At 57.7% G+C, this 18,924-nt stretch overlaps 2 protein-coding genes across 4 annotated transcripts; one reads left to right on the top strand and one right to left on the bottom strand.

Annotated features, from left to right (window-relative positions):
- Window positions 1-3,052: 3,052 nt before the first annotated feature.
- Window positions 3,053-5,001, top strand: GPX3 (glutathione peroxidase 3). The gene is given in 5 exon segments (NM_001308655.1): window positions 3,053-3,204; window positions 3,798-3,951; window positions 4,047-4,164; window positions 4,365-4,464; window positions 4,546-5,001. Coding segments are annotated over 5 exon segments (660 nt in total). The 5' UTR covers window positions 3,053-3,123; the 3' UTR covers window positions 4,753-5,001.
- A 594-nt stretch (window positions 5,002-5,595) lies between these two features.
- TNIP1 (TNFAIP3 interacting protein 1) lies at window positions 5,596-15,930 on the bottom strand. Of its 3 annotated transcripts, none has more exons than XM_085236727.1 (18): window positions 15,780-15,930; window positions 11,172-11,342; window positions 10,404-10,526; window positions 10,210-10,289; window positions 10,057-10,119; window positions 9,086-9,277; window positions 8,801-8,895; window positions 8,634-8,715; window positions 8,350-8,442; window positions 8,182-8,247; window positions 7,926-8,061; window positions 7,728-7,852; window positions 7,461-7,583; window positions 7,173-7,298; window positions 6,751-6,831; window positions 6,451-6,645; window positions 6,273-6,363; window positions 5,596-6,027 (listed from the first exon to the last, which is right to left on the bottom strand). In XM_085236727.1, exons 2-18 carry the CDS (start codon window positions 11,311-11,313, stop codon window positions 6,002-6,004), a joined length of 1,839 nt encoding a protein of 612 aa, XP_085092853.1. In that variant the 5' UTR covers window positions 11,314-11,342; window positions 15,780-15,930; the 3' UTR covers window positions 5,596-6,001. The 3 variants fall into 3 exon arrangements, with proteins under 3 accessions (XP_085092853.1, XP_085092852.1, XP_085092854.1); XM_085236726.1 differs by lacking the exon at window positions 15,780-15,930 and adding an exon at window positions 14,442-14,589; XM_085236728.1 differs by lacking the exon at window positions 15,780-15,930 and adding an exon at window positions 14,442-14,589 and having other exon boundaries at window positions 8,350-8,439.
- Between the last annotated feature and the right edge of the window lie 2,994 nt (window positions 15,931-18,924).

Raw genomic sequence — 18,924 nt, 5'->3', positions numbered from 1 at the left:
CTCTGTCCACGTGATTGGTGTTGGGGCGCAGTGCTTTGCCACAGCTTCCCAAACCCTTGCCCATCCATGAGCCCATTGGCACAGCCCCATGCTGCAGTGCAGCCCCTGTGCTGGGTGCGATGTAGGTCCAGGGCTGCTGTGTGTGGGACAGAAGCCCTGAGGCCAGACCAGCATCCTGGCATGACTCAACATGAGAAAGTACGTAAGCAGTGAGCTGAATCAGGCTGGGATGTGGGAACGGTTGCTTAAACGCTGTGTTCACCGCTGCGGAGGTACATCCTCTCATTTTGGGCAGGGCTTGCTTTAGGGTCAGCGGAAAGCACAGATCCCAGGGAGCAAGGAGATGTTCTCCTTTCGAGCTGTCGTGTTGCTCTCCCCTCTCGAGTTGCCGAACTGGAGCAGAGAACCAGATTTCTTCCTCCTTTGTTCCTCCTCTCTCCCTGTCTCGCTGGCAGTCACAGTGTGCAGCTGGTGGTGGTCACGGTGCTGCGGCTCAGAGCAGCCCCCGCCTTGCTGCTGTCCCCCCATCCCACCCCACTGCCAGCAGCTGCTGCCTGGGACATGCGCGGGGCAGCCGCGGTGAGTGGAGCAGAGCAGAGCAGCATTACAGGAGGTAGACAGGGACAGAGCCACAGCTGTGTCAGTGGTTTGAGGAGGAAGCCTGGCTTGAGGTAAGAGAACAAAAAACAGCTGTTCCCACCTCCCTGAGTGCTTTTCTCCTGGGCCAGGGGTGCACGAGGGATTTCCTTTTGCGGCGGCGGAGATTTCTGGGAAGATTTGATCCTATTGCAAACATTTCCAGGAAAGGCATTGTGGAACATTGCAAAGAAGGCTTTGTGAGCAGAGCCCGGAGCCACGTGAAGCAACATGGCAGCAGAAGGGAGAGCAGGGGGGAGCAGGGGCACTTCCAGAGTGTAACAAGGAGGGATTGCACACCTGCAACAAAAGTTCAGAGGTTGTGCTGGGACTAATGTTTTTCCACGGCCATGTGCTGTCTCCCAGGTAGCAGAGGTGCACGGGTTCCCTGTCCCTTGCTGTGATCTCTACAGCCTCTGATGTGCAGAAGGGATGAGTGCTACTGGAGGAGAAGGGAATGGAGGCGATGGGTGTGGAGTGCCTGGTGCTGACCCAAAGCCATGCAGGGCAGGATGCTGCTGTCCCACTGCAGCACCGGAGGTGATGGTAGCAGGAATGAGACTGGAAGCACTGCTGGCCGTCTATCCCCAGCCCCTGCCAAACATCTGCAGCAGGCGGGGCTGGCTCCAGCAGAAAAACACCCGAGGAGGGAAGCTGCTGGGCGGCCAGCCTATCCCACACTCCCCTTGTTGGGGTGGGGGATGCTGCTCCAGTCTCGGCACGGATTTGGGGTGACACAGGCAGGGTCCCACCGAACTCAGCCATGGGGATGGGAATCCATTGACCACAGCTTGTTGAATCCTTCCCTGTGGCTCAGTGCTCTCCCCAGGGAGGCTGGCCTGGCGTCAGGACCCAAGGAACAATTTATTTTTGTTTTGGTTTAGGAAAAAAAAAAAGGTTCAGGAGCAGGTCAGCCCTTCCCCGTGTGCGGAGGCGATTTAGAGACGTGTGGAAGGGACGTGTCCACTTCTGAAGCACAGCCCCAAGTCCCTGTGCACAGCTGGAAACCCACCAGAGCCCCACACCAGCAATTAGGGGATAAATATAAGAATGGTGTAAAACAGCAGGGAGAGAACACACCTCGAGCAGGGGGACTGCTGTGTCCAGAGCGTTCCCTGCTATGGGGGATTAGAGAAGGGCTAAGCCACCTCTCCATGTGCTTAAAGCTTTGGGGAACACTGTGATTGAGGAACACAGAGGGACCTGTGGGTACACTGCCCCATGGCCAGGCTGTAAGGTCCCCTTCATTTCACTGTGCAGGGAGCACACCCTGAGCCAGCTCTCCCCTGCTGCAGACATGACCTATCCACTCTGCTCCTAGGACCAGAGGTTCACTGCTCTGAACCCTGTTTCCCTAATTAAGCAATCCCAGCTGTGTTCCATCAATCTGTGATACTTCCCATCACTGACACCAAGCAACCCTGGGGCCTTTTCAGAGCAGCCTGCTGCCCCATGCCAAGACATCGTGTCCTTGCTGTGGGATGGGGATTGCTCCCCTGAGCCCACAGCACTGCTGCCCCTCTCCTTCAGTCCTCTTGATTTGGGAGGAAGCCCTGGTCTGGCCAGCACTGCTATCTAGCAAAGGTAAAGTCCAGCTCTGGTGCTGGAGGCTGGATACTCACTGTGTCTCAGGGCCACACTTTGTCCCAGGTCAGTGAACCTCTGACCACAGCCTCCCCCCCACTCCCTCAGACCAGTTCATCAGGCCATTTGGAGGGATTTAAGGGAATTTACACCTCATTGCGGATATTTCCCTTGGAGCCAGCCCAGGGTAAATGTTTGCATTCCCTGAGTGTGCAAGAAGGGCCTTGGAAATTCCTGTCCCTGAGGATAAGGGGATAAGGGTCCTGCCCTCGGCTTGTGACTGCAGCATTACAGTGGGGACACTGCGGAGTCACCCTATAGAGCCCAACCCAATCTCCTGAAGGATGCTGATGGAGTGCTTTGGTCCCTGCACTCGCCCATCCCTACCCGAGGATGGCAGCAGGGTGTTACCTTGCCCAGGTGCTCCTTGCCAGGTTGGGGCTTTTAAATCCTATTGCATAAACCAGGATTTTAATCCCCAGGGGCTCATATTGCAGCCTGTGGGCCACACATCGCTGCCAAGAGGAGGCGGCACTGCCAACAGTCCCCAACATCCCCCTCCCCACCCCAACGTAATAAAAAATAAAGAAAAAAAAAAAGAAAACAAACACTTAAACCCCTCAAATAAACCAAAACACAATAAATCAAAGTAAAGGAAAAACAAAAAAACAAAAAACCACGGTGCACCGCAGGCTGCGCATCGCCCGCCCCAGGGCGCACACACGGTTAACGGCGCGGCCCCCCGCCCTCTCCCCCCCCCGCCCCGCCGCCGGCGCTTGGCCCGGCCCCGCGGCCCCGCCGCTATTTCCCCGGCGCTGGGCCGGGTGCGGGCAGAAGGCGGTGAGCCCGAACCCCTCCGTGCTACCGTCCCGGGGGTCCCCGCACCACTCGCCCGCCCCCGATATGGGGTGCCGAGCCGTCTGCGTGCTGGCCGTGCTGCTGGCCGGGCTCGTCCCTCTGGGGCAGGGCCAGGAGAGGGAGATGGTAAGGAGTGGGGGGTCGCGGAGGGGTGCGTGGAGCAGTGCCGAGGAGGGGGGGGGGTGCAGAGCGTTGCGCCCCCACTGCGCTGCCCGGGCTGGCCGGTGCTCCCAGCGCCGTGTGCGCGGAGGGCGGCAGGATACGGCCCGGGGCGGCCGAGCTCCCCGTGACTCTGTCCCCTGCCAGCTCCTAAAATAGCCCCCTACGGTGCCGGGCACCTCGGTGGGCACGGCCGCCCGCTCCCCCCGTTAACCCTCGCACCGCGCGGCTCCGAGCGCGGCTGTCCCTCGATCACAGCGATGCATTCCGTCCCGCGGCGCCGCGTCCGCCGGGGGAGGGGATGGGGGGGGACAGTTCTCATTCCCGCTGTGGCGCGGCCCCCCTTTCGCCTTCCCGGGACTCTGCAGCCGGGTAAACATCCCCGCCGCTGCAGCAGCCGCTCCCGTAGGATGGGTCTGCGCACATCTGCACGTGTGCGTGTACCTCCATACGGTGCCCACCCTGCTGCCGTGACACGTCCCTCGTGTCCTACGCGGTGGCCAACGCTGTCGTGGCACAGTGACGGCCCCCAGCCCGGCCCCACAGACCGCTCCCCGTAGGTGAAATGCTACGACTCCGTGCGGGGCACCATCTATGACTACGGGGCGCTGACCATCGATGGGGACGAGTACATCCCCTTCCGAAAGTACGCGGGGAAGATGGTGCTCTTTGTCAACGTGGCCACGTACTGAGGGCTCACCCTGCAGTACCTCGGTAAGGTCCCCATACCTGCCCTGCCCTGGGGATGGGGTGACAGCGATGCAAAGGGCTTGGATTCCCCTAACCTATCCCCGGCTCTTTGTCTGCAGAACTGAATGCACTACAAAATGAGCTGGGGCCCTATGGACTTGTCGTCCTGGGCTTCCCCTCCAACCAATTTGGGAAGCAGGAGCCTGGCCAGAACTCTGAGATCCTCCCCGCACTGAAGTGAGTACTGGGGATGAGAAAGGTGGGGTATGGAAAGGCTGCGGCAACATGGGAGTGTTCATCCCCAGCTGGAGAATGAGGTTTTGGGGTCCCCTGCCCAACTTGGAGATGAGATTTTAGCATTCCCTGTCCATCCTGGGGATGAAGTTTGCGGTTCCCACATGTCACACCTCCACCTGCTGTGCCCTTGTCTCCCACAGGTACGTGCGGCCAGGAGGTGGCTTCGTCCCCAACTTCCAACTCTTCCAGAAAGGGGATGTGAACGGGGCAAAGGAGCAGAAGGTCTACAGCTTCCTGAAGGTAGGTGCTGTGCCAAGGGTGGAGGGCAGCACCCAGATTTTGGGGGTCATGCGGCACTGACGCATCCCTTTCTCTTTGCAGAACTCCTGCCCTCCGGTGGCAGAGGAGTTCGGCAACCCCAAGAACCTCTTCTGGGAGCCACTGAGGAACCACGACATCAAATGGAACTTTGAGAAGTTCCTGGTGGGCACTGACGGGGTGCCCATCATGCGCTGGTACCACCGTGCCAACATCGCCACCGTCAAGAACGACATCATCGCCTACATGCGGCAGCAGCGGGGCCATTAGCCCCCCAGCTCAACCCCCTGCAGCCCCCAACCCGGCCCTGGGGAACTGAGGATGACATCTCCATGAAGGCCTGGCCTGAAAGCTCCACCGTGGGGTGGGCTCGGCCTGATCCTGCCCGGGTGCAGTGCAGTTCTTCAGTGCATTCAGGCTGCCCGCACTGTGCAGGGATGTGCTCCTCTCCCAGCCCCGGGGGCCGACCCCCAGTGCTCCAACCCCACAGCAATGCCAAATAAAGGCTCTGCAACCGCACTGCTCTGCTTGTTGCTTGTCACCACCAGAGGGTGGAATGCTTTATGGGATGGGGTCAGCGCTTCCCAAGGGGATGACAACTACACCCCCCCCCCCCAGCCAGAGTGCAGTGTCTCCAGCTGGAAATCTCTGTGTGTTTATTAATTATAGCACACACACATTTATCACTACGGCTCCGAGCGCTGCAGGCTGAGCCCAGCCTCCTCCTGGCTGCCCTCATGCTGGGTCACGGAGCGGGGCAAGCGCTCGGGTTTCAGTCCAGAGCACAGAAGGGAAAAATAACAGGCAGCAGCCAGGCAGGAGGAATGCTGCCGAGCAGCACCTAGAAAAAAGCACAGCTGCTGCTGGCACGCGCATGACACCGATGGCTGTATTTTTCCCTCTGCAGCTTTGTTTTCCTGGAGCAGGATTGGCTCCAGGGAGCGGGGGGATGCATGGGGCTGAGCCCGGGGCTGGGCAGGGCTCAGATAAATGAATGTTGACCGCTTGCGCAGTGAGCGGGTTCATGTTTTGCTCTGGACACGTGGTTACATCTGAATCAATCTGGGCAAACAGTCTGAGACAACTCCCACCTCGAGTACTGCACTGAGACTCTTCCGGCGAAAACACACTTTTAGAATGAGAACACATTCAGTTCCAGTCCTTAAATAAATACATCACCAAGCACTCTCAGTGCGGGATCCATCTGGCCACAGGTGCTCCCAGCACCAGGAAGGGACCGCTGGCAGAGGTGCTCCAGGAACAGAGGGAGCGCAGCTCCTTTTCCTGGCTCAAGATCCCAATCCCAATCCTTCAGGTGGAATGAGATGGCTATGCCATCCACAGTCCCTCTGCCACCACTGCGGCCTCTCTGGCCCCAGGCGTGCATCCACTGTGTGCAGATACAGCGGGCAATCAGCTGGAGGAAGGTCCTAGCTCTACATACACGGGCACACACACACATCCTGCTTCTCTTCTGCCATCAGCCCCCATCGCAGCACAGCAACGCCGCTCCTCGGCATCACGGCAGCGCAGGACCTGCCTGGTCTGGGACACAAGAGACACAGTATGGCGTCAGCACCGCTCCTCAGCCACCACTCCATGTGTGACACAGGGACAGAAGGCTGGGACACGCTGCAGGGCCCCAGAGGGATGTGGTGCAGGACAGCAGGGGGATGCTACCGTCAGGGTCCAGTCCCCACCACCCATTCCCACTCCCCCTTATGATACAGGATGCCCAAACCCATGGGATCTGAAGGGAACCCCTCCAGCTAACCTGTCCCATCCCTTACCCAAGTCCTTGGGGACGGGTTTCACCCCGGGCACTGCCGTGGCATTCTGGCTGCGGGCCATAGCACAGGGCGGGCGCCAGGGGTATTCCGGCTGGAAGAGATGGGAATGGGATCGATGAATGACTGTGCATGTGCATCACAAGCCCCAGACCTGATCTGTGCTCCCCGTTGTGCTCACTGGGGGATAATGGTGGAAGTTCTGTCCTGGCGCATGCTCGCCCTGCAGCGCCGGTGGGTAGCGGATCTGCTGCCATTCGTCGTAGCCATGGTACATGGGGTGAGGCACGGAGGGGCTGTACTGGTACTGGTACACGGGGCACGCAGGGCCCAGCGGTCCGGGCACTGGGTCAGGGTGCAGCCTCTCTCCAGAAGCCTGTGAGAGGCCGGGAGAGATGTTGAGAGCCTAGGGACAGCCCAGAGCAGTCCCAGCCCTCTCTGTGCCAGGCCCTCCACCAGGAAGTGCATTTCACCATCCCACCTGTTTGTGCTGTTTCAGCATCTTCTTCAGCTTCTCCTTCTCCTCCTTCTCTCTCTGGCAGTCATCCTTGGAGGCACGCAGCTGGGGGTGAGGAGAGGTTAGGGCAGAGCATGGGGCAAGGAATGCTGCTGTGCCCCAACCAGACTCATTGGAAAAGTGCAAGGGGCAGAGAGGAGAGCCCTAAACCTCTCCACGGGCACAGCTGGGCTGGGGAGATCTCTGTGCCAGGCAGGATGGGAGGGCAGTACCACCCACTTAATAAACTTCAGCTCCTGCATTAGGCTCTGGCAGGGATAAGCAGCAGTAAAACCACTGCTCTGTCCCCTGTCCCTCCTCATCCCCTGCTCTGAGGTGTGTGACACGGCTGCAACACAGGGGACAAGCATCTCCAACTCATCCATGAAGGGTGCACTGCTGCTCACCTGGTTGTTGGACACGGCCAGCTGCTTCTGCAGCTTCTCCAGCTGCTGTTTCAGCTCCTCCTTCTCCTCGTTCATCCTCTCCCTATCACTGCGCTCCCGCTGGAAGTCTTCCTCGAAGATTTTCACCTGGTGGAAGACAGAGCACTGGGTGCACCCGGTCTCTGTGTTATAAACCCCAACCGCAGTGGCTGTGCCAAGTCCTGGGCACACATGGTACCATTACAGTCCCTCTGGTGAAGGACCACAGGACGCTCTGCTCTGCCCTCCCTCCCACCCCTCTGGCCCTACCTGCTGCTTGAGCAGCTCGTTCTGGGTCAGCAGTTCCTGTGGTGGCACCTTCCCGGCTGGCTCCAGAGTGCCAGCGAAGATGGGTGGAGGGGAGGCCTGGACATTCAGTGCCTCCTCCAGTGCCTGGAGAGGGAGAGGAGTGTGAGTTAGAGTGGGCATCATCTCTGGGGTTGCATCCTTGGAGAACCGATGGGGATGGGATGGGCATCGTCTGATGCTGTCACTCTGCAGCAAAATGGTGGCAGGGGCCATTCTGCAGCTTCTTACCTTGTTCAACCGCTGGATCTCCTTCTCCTGGTACTCCCTCTGTCTGGTGACTGGCGCCAGCTGTTCCTGCAGGAACCGCATCCTCTGCTGCAGGTCCCGCACCTCCATGCCCAGCCGGTCCTTCTCTGCCTGCAGGGATGGGGTCAGCCAGGGAAGGGCGATGGGTTTGGCAGCTGCCCACTGCTCTTCCCAGGGGACTTGCCTCCTCCGTTTCGATCCGGGATTTGGCCAGCAGCAGCTTGCGGTCAAAATCCCTCTGCTTCTGCTCCCTCTCTGACTCCAGCTCAGTCAGTGCCCGCCGCGCCTCGGCCAGCTCCTGGTGTAGGTCTGTCATCTGCCAGCACGGAATGGGGATGCTGGGATGGCCTCAAGCCCCTTCCCCATGCTGGGTCTCATCTGAGCATCCCATGTGCCCAGCAGATGTGTGCAACCCGAGCACAACCCCAAGTCCTACCTTCTGCTCATACTTCTGCTTCATGGCTCGGAAGTGCTGGTCCCACTGCTTGTTCACTTCCAGCAGCTGTGGGTACAGAGTGCTGTTTGCAGGAGTGCACACTGTGCCCCCGCAGCCCAAATCCTGCTCCTCCTATGGGCTGTGTCTCAGTCTCAGCCTCATCCTCACCTCCCGGCGCTGGTGCTCCAGGATCTTCACCTTCTTCTCCTTGGCCTCCAGCTCTCCTCTGCCCGCTGCCTTCTCTATTACCACCCCGCTCTGCTGCAAGTGCACACACAGTGACCTCAAGCTTTTGCAAGCCATTTCCATCTCCACCACCAACCTCACCCCTCAACACCCTGAGGATTTGCACCAGTCCTACTGGGACAAACTGGAGAGAACTGAGACGAGGCCATGGGGATTCTTGCCTGCCCCCTGCCCAGCCCTGCCTGAGGTCCGTGCTCTCCCCACACCTGTTGCTGCTCAGCTGCCTCTCTCTTTGCGCTCTCCTGGTTGCTAAGGGTCACCATCCTCCGCAGCTCCTGGTTCTCACACCTGCAGGCAGAGACCCCTGGGGTCAGTGGGGAAAAACCCCCCGGGTGCCCCATCCCGCCCCCCACAACATGCTGGCTGCCCTCACCTGAGCTTCTCCAGCGCTTGGTTTCTCTGCTCCAGGTCCCTCTCCAGCTTGGTTCGCAGCTCCTTGTTCTCTGTGTGCAGTGTCTCGCACAGCGTCTGCAAGGTGAATGACGGCAGTGTGAGGATCCCCCAGCACACAGCTTCTACTGGGGTTGCCACCCCTAGTCCCCCCCTGGGATGTCTACCAGGCACAAGAACCTTTGTCATTCCCAGCTGCCCAACTCCACAGAATGAAAAAAAAAGGAAAAAAAAAAAGTGGAAAAACAAACATCCATGCTTCACTCACCTGCAGGAAGGACGTCCTCTGCTCATTCTTGTGCACCTTGGAGGCCAGGCGCTTCAGCTCGGAGGCCATGTAGCCCATGCGCACGAAGACCTGGTCCTTGCTGGCCTCACGAGCACAGCCACTCAGTGTGCTCTCCAGCTGCTGCAGCTGTGGCAGAAGGTTGGCATCCTCATGGGGCAGCGGCTCCAGCTCCTGCACGAAGCTCTGCATCACTCTCTGCTCAGGGTTTCTGCTCCTTCCCCTCGTCCTCCCTCAGGGCTCTGTGTGTCCCTGGCACACCGTGGGATTTAATGCAGCCTTGGGGAGCGCGCATCGGGCGCACCCTGCAGCGTCACGGCACATCCCCACCTACACACAGGGGGTGTCCCCAATGGGCTCATCCTCCCTTTTTGTGGCATCACCTAGGAGACCTGTGGCAGCACTGGCACAACACAGCCTGACTCTGTGCTGTGAACACAATGGCACACCTTCACGGCACCACTCCCAGCCCCACTGACTCATCACTGCCCTCGGGAACTCCCCAGGCATCCCCTCCTGTCACAGCCTGTCCCCGTGCCCTGTGCTCAGGGATAAGTGCCCTGAAACTGCCCCAGGAGGGTGTGCTGCAGGGCATGGCCCTGGGATGGCATGGTGAGGCAGGGTATGGCTGTAATGCTGGAGTCGCTGTCCCTGCCCTCATCCCTTCCAGAGCACACAGAACTGCAGCAGATGGAGGTGACAGTGCTAGCCAAGGGGACATTCAGCAAACAGTTCACACTGTGCCGGGGTTGGGGCAGACCCTGCCAGCGGTGGTGCACAATGCTGGTCTTCCCACTGGCTCTGAGAGGGGAGCACCGAAGCATTCAGCTCCTTGGGCTGTCGCCGTCACTGTCACAGCTGACACACCGGTGCTCCCCTTGCCCCCGAGCCCACTGTGCACTGTAAGAAGCCTTGGGCCATGCAGTTCCTCCTGCCCAAATCCCAGCACTCACCACTCTGCCACTGTCCTGGGGACAGCCCTGTGCTTCCACAGCCACCACCTCTGATGAGGAGCCCTGCAATGGGAGCAGCATGGTCAGCTCCAGCTGGGAGTGGCATAGCCCCTGCTGCACCCCTCTCTTCTCAGCCCCACTTTCACCACTCACATTTGGGGATTTCTGTGTTCCTGTGTCTGGCTGGGCACTGCCTGGGGCAGCTAGGGCAGAGCTGTGCTCAGGGCCAGCGGCTGCAGGAGGAGAGAACAGGCACACATCAGACCTCCTTCACAACCTCTGCCTTGCCCCAAGCTCAGCTCCTGGGCTGTCAGGTTCCCTCTGCTCAGTGAGATCCCATCTCCAACCTCCAGTTTCCACCAGCTCCTCCAATGTGGACGATGCTATCAGCATCTTGTTGTCCTTCACGAGGTCCTCTGCCTTCTGCCGCAGCTTGGATGCCTCCACCTGAGACTCCTCCAGCAGCTCTCCTGGGGGACAGCAGAAGGATGCTCACCAAGGGCACTCCTCGAGGATACTCCCCCCTACCCACAGTGCCCACACTGCTGCAGCCACAGCCATCAGCATCAGTCCCCCTACTTGGGTATGAGGTCTGTTTTTACCCAACAACATCTCCTCCTGACCAAATCCTGGGGCCAAGCTGTCTTTGTGGCTCACAGCCGCAGGTTCCTCATACTGATGCAGGGAGGATTGGTTCCAGGAGGTGGAACAGCAGCACTACATTTGTACACCTCCCACAAGAACCCAATTTAAGCCTGGGTAATGTACAGTCAAGGCTGCAAGCCTCAGGGCAGCAAACAGCTTGAGCCCCAGGCAAGGACATGGCAGACGGGGATCAGGAGGGAGGTAGAAATTCAGTTGCTGAAGCAGAAGGACTCGAAAGCAGAAGCTGGGTCACGGGACTGAAAGCAAAATATGGGGTGGGTGGGAGAAGGAGGATAAAGAGGAAAAAGGGGGTGGCACAACTGCAAAACACCCCAGGAGCTTAGAAAGGTCTCAGTCCATCCACATCCCACGGTAAAAAGGCCCATGAATGCCGCACAGGCTGCAAAGCTGAGGCTGTCCAGAAACCAAACCCCATCCTCTGGGTCTGGTATCCACCGTGCAGTGATTACCAATGGATTTGATCCCCTGCATCCTCTCCTTCAGCCGGGTGTTCTCCTCTATCAGCCGCTCGAAAGCCGTGGATCCATTCTCCTCCGTGCCCCCGCCAGGGTCGTAGATGCGATAGGGTCCCCTCCCTTCCATGGCCGCCATTCAGCCGCCCACCTCCCAGCCCAGCATCCCTGCAAGGAACAGCAAGTCACCCTCCTGCCCCGGCTGCCGCCGCAGTCCCCACTGCAGCACCGCACCAGGTGAAGGCACTGCGCTCTGCACGCTCTGCTCGCGCCCGCCCTGTGCGAGTGACAGCACCGGGGTGACTCAGGGCCACGAGAGCTGTCACATGTGGTAGCATTGCTGGCAGTCCTCGTGCCGTGTGGATCACAGCTCAGCAGACACAAGGGTCCCCGCGCAGCCCCAACCACCTGCATTGCTGAGGGAACGGAGGCCCTGGTGGATACTGCAGCTTGGGGCATCGCCTGCATGCAGCAGGGTGCTGTTAGTCAAGGAAAACAGCTGAGGTTGGGCTTTTGTTTTCCTGCAAGAAGCCTTTTTCCTGCTGGGTTTGAAAACCATTGAAGTGATGGGAGCTTTACAGTGAAGTCACAATTTCCATCCATGCAGCAGGGCAAACAAACAAATGAACTAAAGGAACACACAGAGCCTGACAACATCGTACTGGAAAGCCCCTCAGACAGAGATTTCCGCAAACAATTGTCACCAAAACAAAGGGAAATGAGAAAAAAAAACAAGTCCTTCCACTCCGCTCCCAAGCACTACTCATGTTGAAAATGAAAAGCCGTGCCTGTGTGGGTGTCCCAGTCACACTCCTTGCATTCGTGGCAGTGGGAGCAGGTTCCCAGCCCAGCTGTTGTCCTTACCCTGCAGGTGACAGCTTAGCAGCCAGAAGGGCACTGAGCAGCTGTGCCCAGCTAAGGGGGAATGGAGGATCCTGGGGGACATTTTTGAAGAGGAAGCCCTGATTTTAGACCAGTATCCACATCACATGTCATCTGAGCAGGTCACAGGGGATGGTGACTGCCCAGAAGCAGAGGGGACATCCTAGGTGACAGCTGCCACCTGGCAGCGTCCACAGCAGGAGCAGCAATTAGCGCTCACCTTATCAGGAGGTAATTATCATACACCACATCTGACAGCAGTGGCATGTCCACTGCAGGGAGATGGCACAGCAGGTGCCTCACTCACCTGGGCAACATGAGGACAGCAGCACACACAGGCTGGGGACCTGTCTGGTCACCATGTGCTGTTCCAGGTGCAAGCATGGGGCTTTCAGAGTGGCTGGCCAGCATTGTGCTCCTGCATCCAGCACCTTGCTGGCACACACACCACTGCCCTCCTGTCCCCTGCTCTGACCTTGTACACAAGGGGATTTGACATTAAGCATCCCAACATGACCCACAGCACTAAATCCAACTATGGCCAAGCACACAAACCAAAGCCTCCAGCCTCTGCTTATCCCCAATACCCACAATTCTGTCATGGATTTCCCTATCCACGGGCCATCCCAAAGACTGTAAATGGCCATATCAAAACCACAACGTACAATGAAGATCCCACATTTCACTAAAAACAGAGGAGGATAGACATGTCAACAGCCAACTCAAGCGAAGCTGCTGGTTTTTGAGTAGGTTGGATGTTTGGTTCTTAATCAAACCACTGAGGTCATTCCATGACTCCTTGCTGGCCATGGGATGCTCACCAGGAGGGAGGCAGAAAGGCCTTTGGTAGGGGTGCCAGAAGGTGCTGGCAGAGGCTGTGAGACACTGTGGTCACCACTGGGGTTTTGGTGCCCGTGGGCAGGTTGTGGATGCAGGCAGGGCAGCGGGACCTTGGGGTGGTGAATTTTGGTCACAGCTCAGCAAAAGGAGAGAAGGACAGAGTGGGTGGGCAGGGAGACTCTCAGGTGTTTATGTAGCTTGGGAGTAAGGCAACACGGAAGCCATGGGCTGGTTGTGGTGCTGCAAGGTCCCCATGCAATGAAAGAGGACACAAAGCACGTCCCCTCTGTGATGTCCCAATGCTCAAGAGGATACTGGCTTTCATCCTCATCCCCGCAGCAAAGCAAGGCTTGCTGCAGCAGCATCTTCGTGCTGCCTTCTCTGTTCCTCTCCCCAGAACCCGGAGGCTGTCACACACGGCTGTATCACAGCTCTCACCATGCAAGGAAAGCAGCAAGGCTCAGCGCTGCCACCCTCACTGCTCTGCACAGCACTGGGGCAAAGCACACTGCTCCAATGCAATCAATGCCAGCAGCAGAAGGCTGCAAAGCTGTGCTAGCAAAGTTCCCCTCTGGCACCCAGAGTGAAGGGATTGTTGTTCTCAAAGCACTGAGATCTGCAGTGCTACAAGAGGTGGTTCGGCTGCCTCCACCCACGGTGTTTTGCAGCAGCTGTTGGCAAGCAGCAGCCCACAGCCCCGTGCCAAACAGGTCGGGCCAAAAGGGCATCTTTCAGAGCCAGGAAGGATGTCAAAGGATGCCAACCCCCCCTCCTTTGATTGCACGCTTTGCAGAGCCACATACAAGGCTCCCAAGGGCGCGCCTTGCTGGAACCTTCCTGCCTCCACAAAGTGCTCTGTGCTCAAGGTCTGCTCTCACAGCCCAGCTGTCTGTAAACAAACGTGCACTTCGGCAGGACGCGCGGCGGCACAGCGCTGCCTCTTTGCCCAGGAGGGTGGAAATAGCGAGCTTTGGGAGGAAAGCTGCGTTTGCTGTGCTATGGGGTGCAAAGCGGTGCACACCACGAATCCAGAATCGGGGTATGCACGGCACAGCATCCCAGCAGAGCACGGCACCTGCTCGTGTTCCAGCCCCAAAAGGCCCATATCAGTGAGCAGAGCCGTGGGGTTTGGGAAACCCCGGGTTGTGCAACCCAGCGCCGGGTTGCGGTGCGTTCCGCGATGGGGCAACGCGCGGCACGCGGCCACGCCGAGCCCGGAGCCCACGGCCCGCCGGCCGTCAGCAACGGGAACGTTCCGAATGGACGCGCCTGGGGTGTTCGGGAACGCGGAGCGGTGTGGAGCATCCCGGCACCGCTCCGCCCCGAGGGGAAACCGCGGCACGGCGTCACCGCGCGACGGAAGCACGGAAAGACGTTCATCCCAACGGCGAGCGGCACGACAGCCCCGGGGATGTCACCGCCGCACGCAGCGACAGCCGCCCCATTTCAGAAGAAGTCGGTTCAGCGTCCCAGCAGAGGACAGCCGTGCCCCTCCGGGACGGCCTCCACATCCAACCCAACCCCACCGAGCCGCTACGAGCCCACCTGCAGCCGCGGGGCTCCCAGCACCGCTCCGCTGCGCTCCGCCGCCGGCACAGGAGGAGGAAACGGCGCGGCAGCGCTGGGCCCGCCCTCGGGAAATTCCCAGCATGACGGACAGGCGCCGCAGCCAATCGGAGCGGCCGGTGCGGATTATAAAGAACGAGGGTTGGGGCGGCCGGGGCAGTGGGGTGTAATGGCGGGCGGTGGGTGGTGTGTATTATAGGATATGTGCGCTGCTCGTCCTCACTCTTGGGGCTCTGAGGGGTGCGGGGTCCCGGCCTTTCCCCATCTGAGGGGGTTCTCTGTGAGAGGAGAGGCAGACCCGAGGCTCTCAGCCCTTCAGCTGGCTCGCAGAGAGACAAAATGGCTTCTCGCTGCCTTCCTGAGGGCTGGTGCAGGTCTCTGCCGCGGGCCGGGGAGGAGCTGGGCAGGGGCTCTGCCGCAGTGTCAGGCCTTCCTGCGTGAGCCCTGTGGGAGGGCAGCGTGAGGCTGAGCCTGTCCTTCCTCAGCTGGGCAGCGAGAATTCCCCGCTGAGTCTAATTACAGAGGAGTGATTACGGCCCTTCGGCTGCAGCGCCAATTACAGCAGGCCGTCTCTGCGCTGCTGCTTTGTTTGTCGCCTGCTTGCTAACAGCAACATCAGCCGGAGGAGCAGAACTGCAGAGAACGCCTCTTGGCTTCTGCAGTTCTCTGGGACTTGCCAAGTTGCTACCTGGTTCTCTGTCCTGGTTCTGCTGTGAGGAAGGTGTTTGGTATTCAATAAACAGGAACTGCTGTAAGCAGTTGTCCTCCTTCTGTAGGGACCTGCTGTGCTCCTGGGGTGGAGCTGTCTCAATCCTGGCTTCCTAGGTTCTGTGCTGTTCCATTGTTTCCTGGCAATTTGAGGTTTTGGGGCACTGCCTGGGTTAAAAAAAGTAAAAGAAAACAAATTCTGTTCCCACCGAATTTAACGCCCTGCTTGTTTTCCTCCCTGAGAGGACATCGCCCTTGAAGCCTGGCTGGGTTGTGGGAGGTGCTGGAGCCCTGATGTGCTGTGTGTCTGCCATGTCCAAGGTCTCATCGAGGCACGGGACGAAGAGCTGAGCAAGCGATGTTTCCCTTTTTCTCCATCAAATTCTTTGTTTTCCTCCAGAGACCCAGAACTGTTCTGTGAACCCTCAGAAATCTTGGCTTTCGCACTAAACAAAATCCCACAGACCCAGAAAGCATTTTGTTTATACAGTGTCCCAGCCTGCAATAAATAGCCAAACCCTCTTCTATTTCTCACAGCTCTGAGCTGACAACCAAAAGCTGCTTGCCTTCCCCTCCGCTCCATCCCGAGAGAAGCATCCTGCTACTCACCTGGCTGGGCACGAGGGGCTCAGGGAGCGAGAGCCTGTCGGTCTGGGTGCTCGGTCCTGGCTGCTGCGATCCCCGACTGCAGGAAGGCTGGCCCAGCTGAGTTTACTTTTAGGCATGGAGAAGGGGAATTCCCCATGATGGAGGCCCCAGACAGCCTCTGGGTGGTTTCGATAGGCAGCCAGGCACCACTTAAAGGGCTCTCCTGTGCCATTCCTTCCACACTGAGGGGCCGCTGAGCAGTGTCGGGTATTAGTCAGCAAAAGGGGGGTGTCATGGGGGCTGTGATTCACTTTGAGAATACTAGAGAAACTGATTACATCATTGTCATCATTTGATTTCTGAGCGATTTCACCAGGTTTGCAAACAGTGGGCGCTTCTCCCCAGGGAACCCGCTGCATCTTGTGATGCTGCTGTTGTGCCACACACATTTCTGTCCTGCGTATGGCAGTCTCTGGAGCCAAAACAGGAGGATGATTCCATTTGGGAGAGCAGGGAAGAGCTGTCTCTGCTACAGAAGCCAGAACTGCAGGGAGACCTCAGTGGCTGGCCATCCACTGAGATGATCAGAAACAAGTCTGGAACTGGCTGGTGCTGAGATTTGTGTTGCTATTTTAGAAGCTGAATACAGTTCCTGAGCTCCTTACCTGTGGCCTCATTGTACCTGTGTGCTACTGAGGCAAGAGCTGGCTCACTGGCTGCCTGGTGGTCCTGGAAGCAGAGGGTTGTTCTCCAGCACTGTGCTGCTGCTGCATACATGCCCACTGGCTTCCTTTGTGTTTTCCCCAGTTGTTCTTTGTACTTCTGCCTGAGGTCACCAACCCAGGTTGCCCCAGAACAAATTTCATTCTGAAAACAGCAATCAGGACACGGTTGTTACCAGAGGCTTGTGGTCCTGCTGGTTCTTCCTCGTTCTCTTGGTTCTTTTGTGCTCACAAGAGAGAAAACTCATAGAATCATAGAATGATTTGGGATGGAGGGGACCTTAAAGATCAGCTAGTTCATCTGTAGGCACCTCCCTCTAGACCAGATTGCTTACAGCCCCATCCAGCTTGGCCTTGAATGCTTCCAGGGAGGGAGCATTCACAATCTCACTGGGCAACCTGTTCCAGTGTCACACCACCCTCACAATAAGGAATTTCTTAATATTTAGTCTAAATCTGCCCTTGTCCAGTTTAAAATAGTTTCCCCTTGTCCTGTCACTACGTGCCCTTATGAAATGTCCTTCCTCAGCTTTCCTGTAGGCCCTTTCTGAAGGCCGCTGTAAGGAACCCCCAGAGCCTTCTCTCCTCCAGGCTGAAGAGCCCCAGCTCTCTCAGCCTGTCCTCATAAGGGATGTGCTACAGCCCTCTGATCTCAAACACCTGATAGCAACTGCAGTACACAAGCATGTGAGCATGGCTATGAGATGTGTTTTTGCATACTGGTGTTTTTTGGTTGGGGAAGACCAGGCTCAGTACCTTTAGCTGAGGTTCATTCACACGAGGGCACTCTCGTTGCTTCTGTGGTCTCCTTTTGCCCCATGCTCCTGCTCATTTCAGTTCAATAGTACTTTCCTTTGGGTTGTGCCTTCTCAAGTGGGAGCACGTGCATATCCAGCCTTGGAGATCCCAAGTGGCACTGACCCAGCAGTCCAAGGTATCTGATAAATCCACCTCTTCTAAGTGCTTCCAGGCAAACTGAGTGCATTGCAACTCAAAGGCTGATTGGTTTTTGGGCTTCAGTGAAGCTGAGTGAACTTCAGTGAACCCCAGCAAAGACCAACAAACCCAAGCGGACCTCAGCAAACCTCAGTGAAGACCTGTGGGTTCACATCCCCTGCCTTCATGGGCTTCCCATGGCAGAGCTGCTTTTCTGGTTCAAACACACACGAGTGCCAAGAGCTCCCAATATTTGCTTGAGTGCTTTAAGCTTTGAATTATTTGGAAGCTCAATTTGCAAGGTCAACAACTCACACAAAGGGGATTTTCCCCTCTTCTGCTCTCCCCACACCATGTCTTATCCTGTTGCAATGCCTGAAAAGAAGCAGATGTGTCAACAGTCAGCATGTCCTGGGAAGGCAGCACAAGGCTGGCTGCACGTGGAGAGCTCGCCTATTCCCCGGCCTCTTCTCACCATGGGGTACAGCATTCAGCAGTATGCACGTGGCAGAGCTGTTTCTTCCTCCTTTGGCTTGAGAAGAAGGAAAGCCAGGCCCTGGCTGGGTTTCTCCCTGCAGAGGATGGAGTGCATCGCAGAGGAGGTGGAAGTGGCTCGCTGAAATAGCAGCGTGAAGTGCTGGGCCAAGAACCAAGACAAGAACCAAGCATCTGTAGGTCGTGCACAGACGTGGTGTCTTCTGGTGGGCTCTTGTAGCTAAGAGGCTGTATGGTGGCTGCAGGAGCTGACTCAGAGGCAGAGTTCTGGCCCTCTGCATGCAGAATGCAAGCTTGTGGGGTTTTTTGGATGTTGCAACCTGTGAAATCTAGCACTGGTTTGCCTGGAAGTGAGCCCTTGCCTCCGGTGCTGCTGGTCAACGTGCGGAGCAGATGGGTGCTGGGGAGAGTCCCTGATCCTGCTGCAGCCCTAAATGCCTGCAGTGTGGGTGGCTGGTGGGGTCCTGCCTCTGGACCGTGCCCTGCTCACAGCTCTCCTGCTTCTTTCCCTTCTCTGTGCCCATCGGTTTGGGCACTGGCAGCAATTTGCTGAGTTCAGTCCTGTTTGCAGCTTTCTCTCAGAGCACAGCCCACTGTGAGCAGCCCCAGGTGTGCTGCTGGCCGCTGCAATGTGAAGGCTGAATGTTTAAATATCTGATGCTTAAATAGGATATTAACTAGTATTTCCAGCAATTCAAATGCTGCTGACTGCATTCTCTTCCAGCTGTAGCAACAGATGATGCAGATGGATTGTGCGACGCTGGGTGCAGAAAGCAGGACAAAGGCTTCTTGGCAACAGGAGCTGCCCAGAGATCTTCCAAGGGAGGGTGTTCCTCTGAGGAGGAAATCCCATCCTGCTCTCCCTCCCTGTCCCCAAACACTGTGTGACTCTGGTATCTCATTGTTTTGGCAGTGGGTGCCAGGGAAATTCCTAACATGGGGAAATGGAATGTGGGGATCAGGTGGGTTTCTTGGGGAGTGCTGGCAGTGTCACAGCTTCAGCAGGGCTGGGG

The sequence above is a fragment of the Meleagris gallopavo genome, chromosome 15 (assembly GCF_905368555.1).
Source record: "Meleagris gallopavo chromosome 15, MGAL_WU_HG_1.1, whole genome shotgun sequence".
NCBI lineage: Eukaryota > Metazoa > Chordata > Aves > Galliformes > Phasianidae > Meleagris > Meleagris gallopavo.
The sequence above is the reverse complement of the archived record's forward strand: the minus strand, read 5'-3'. Positions and strand labels throughout refer to the sequence as shown.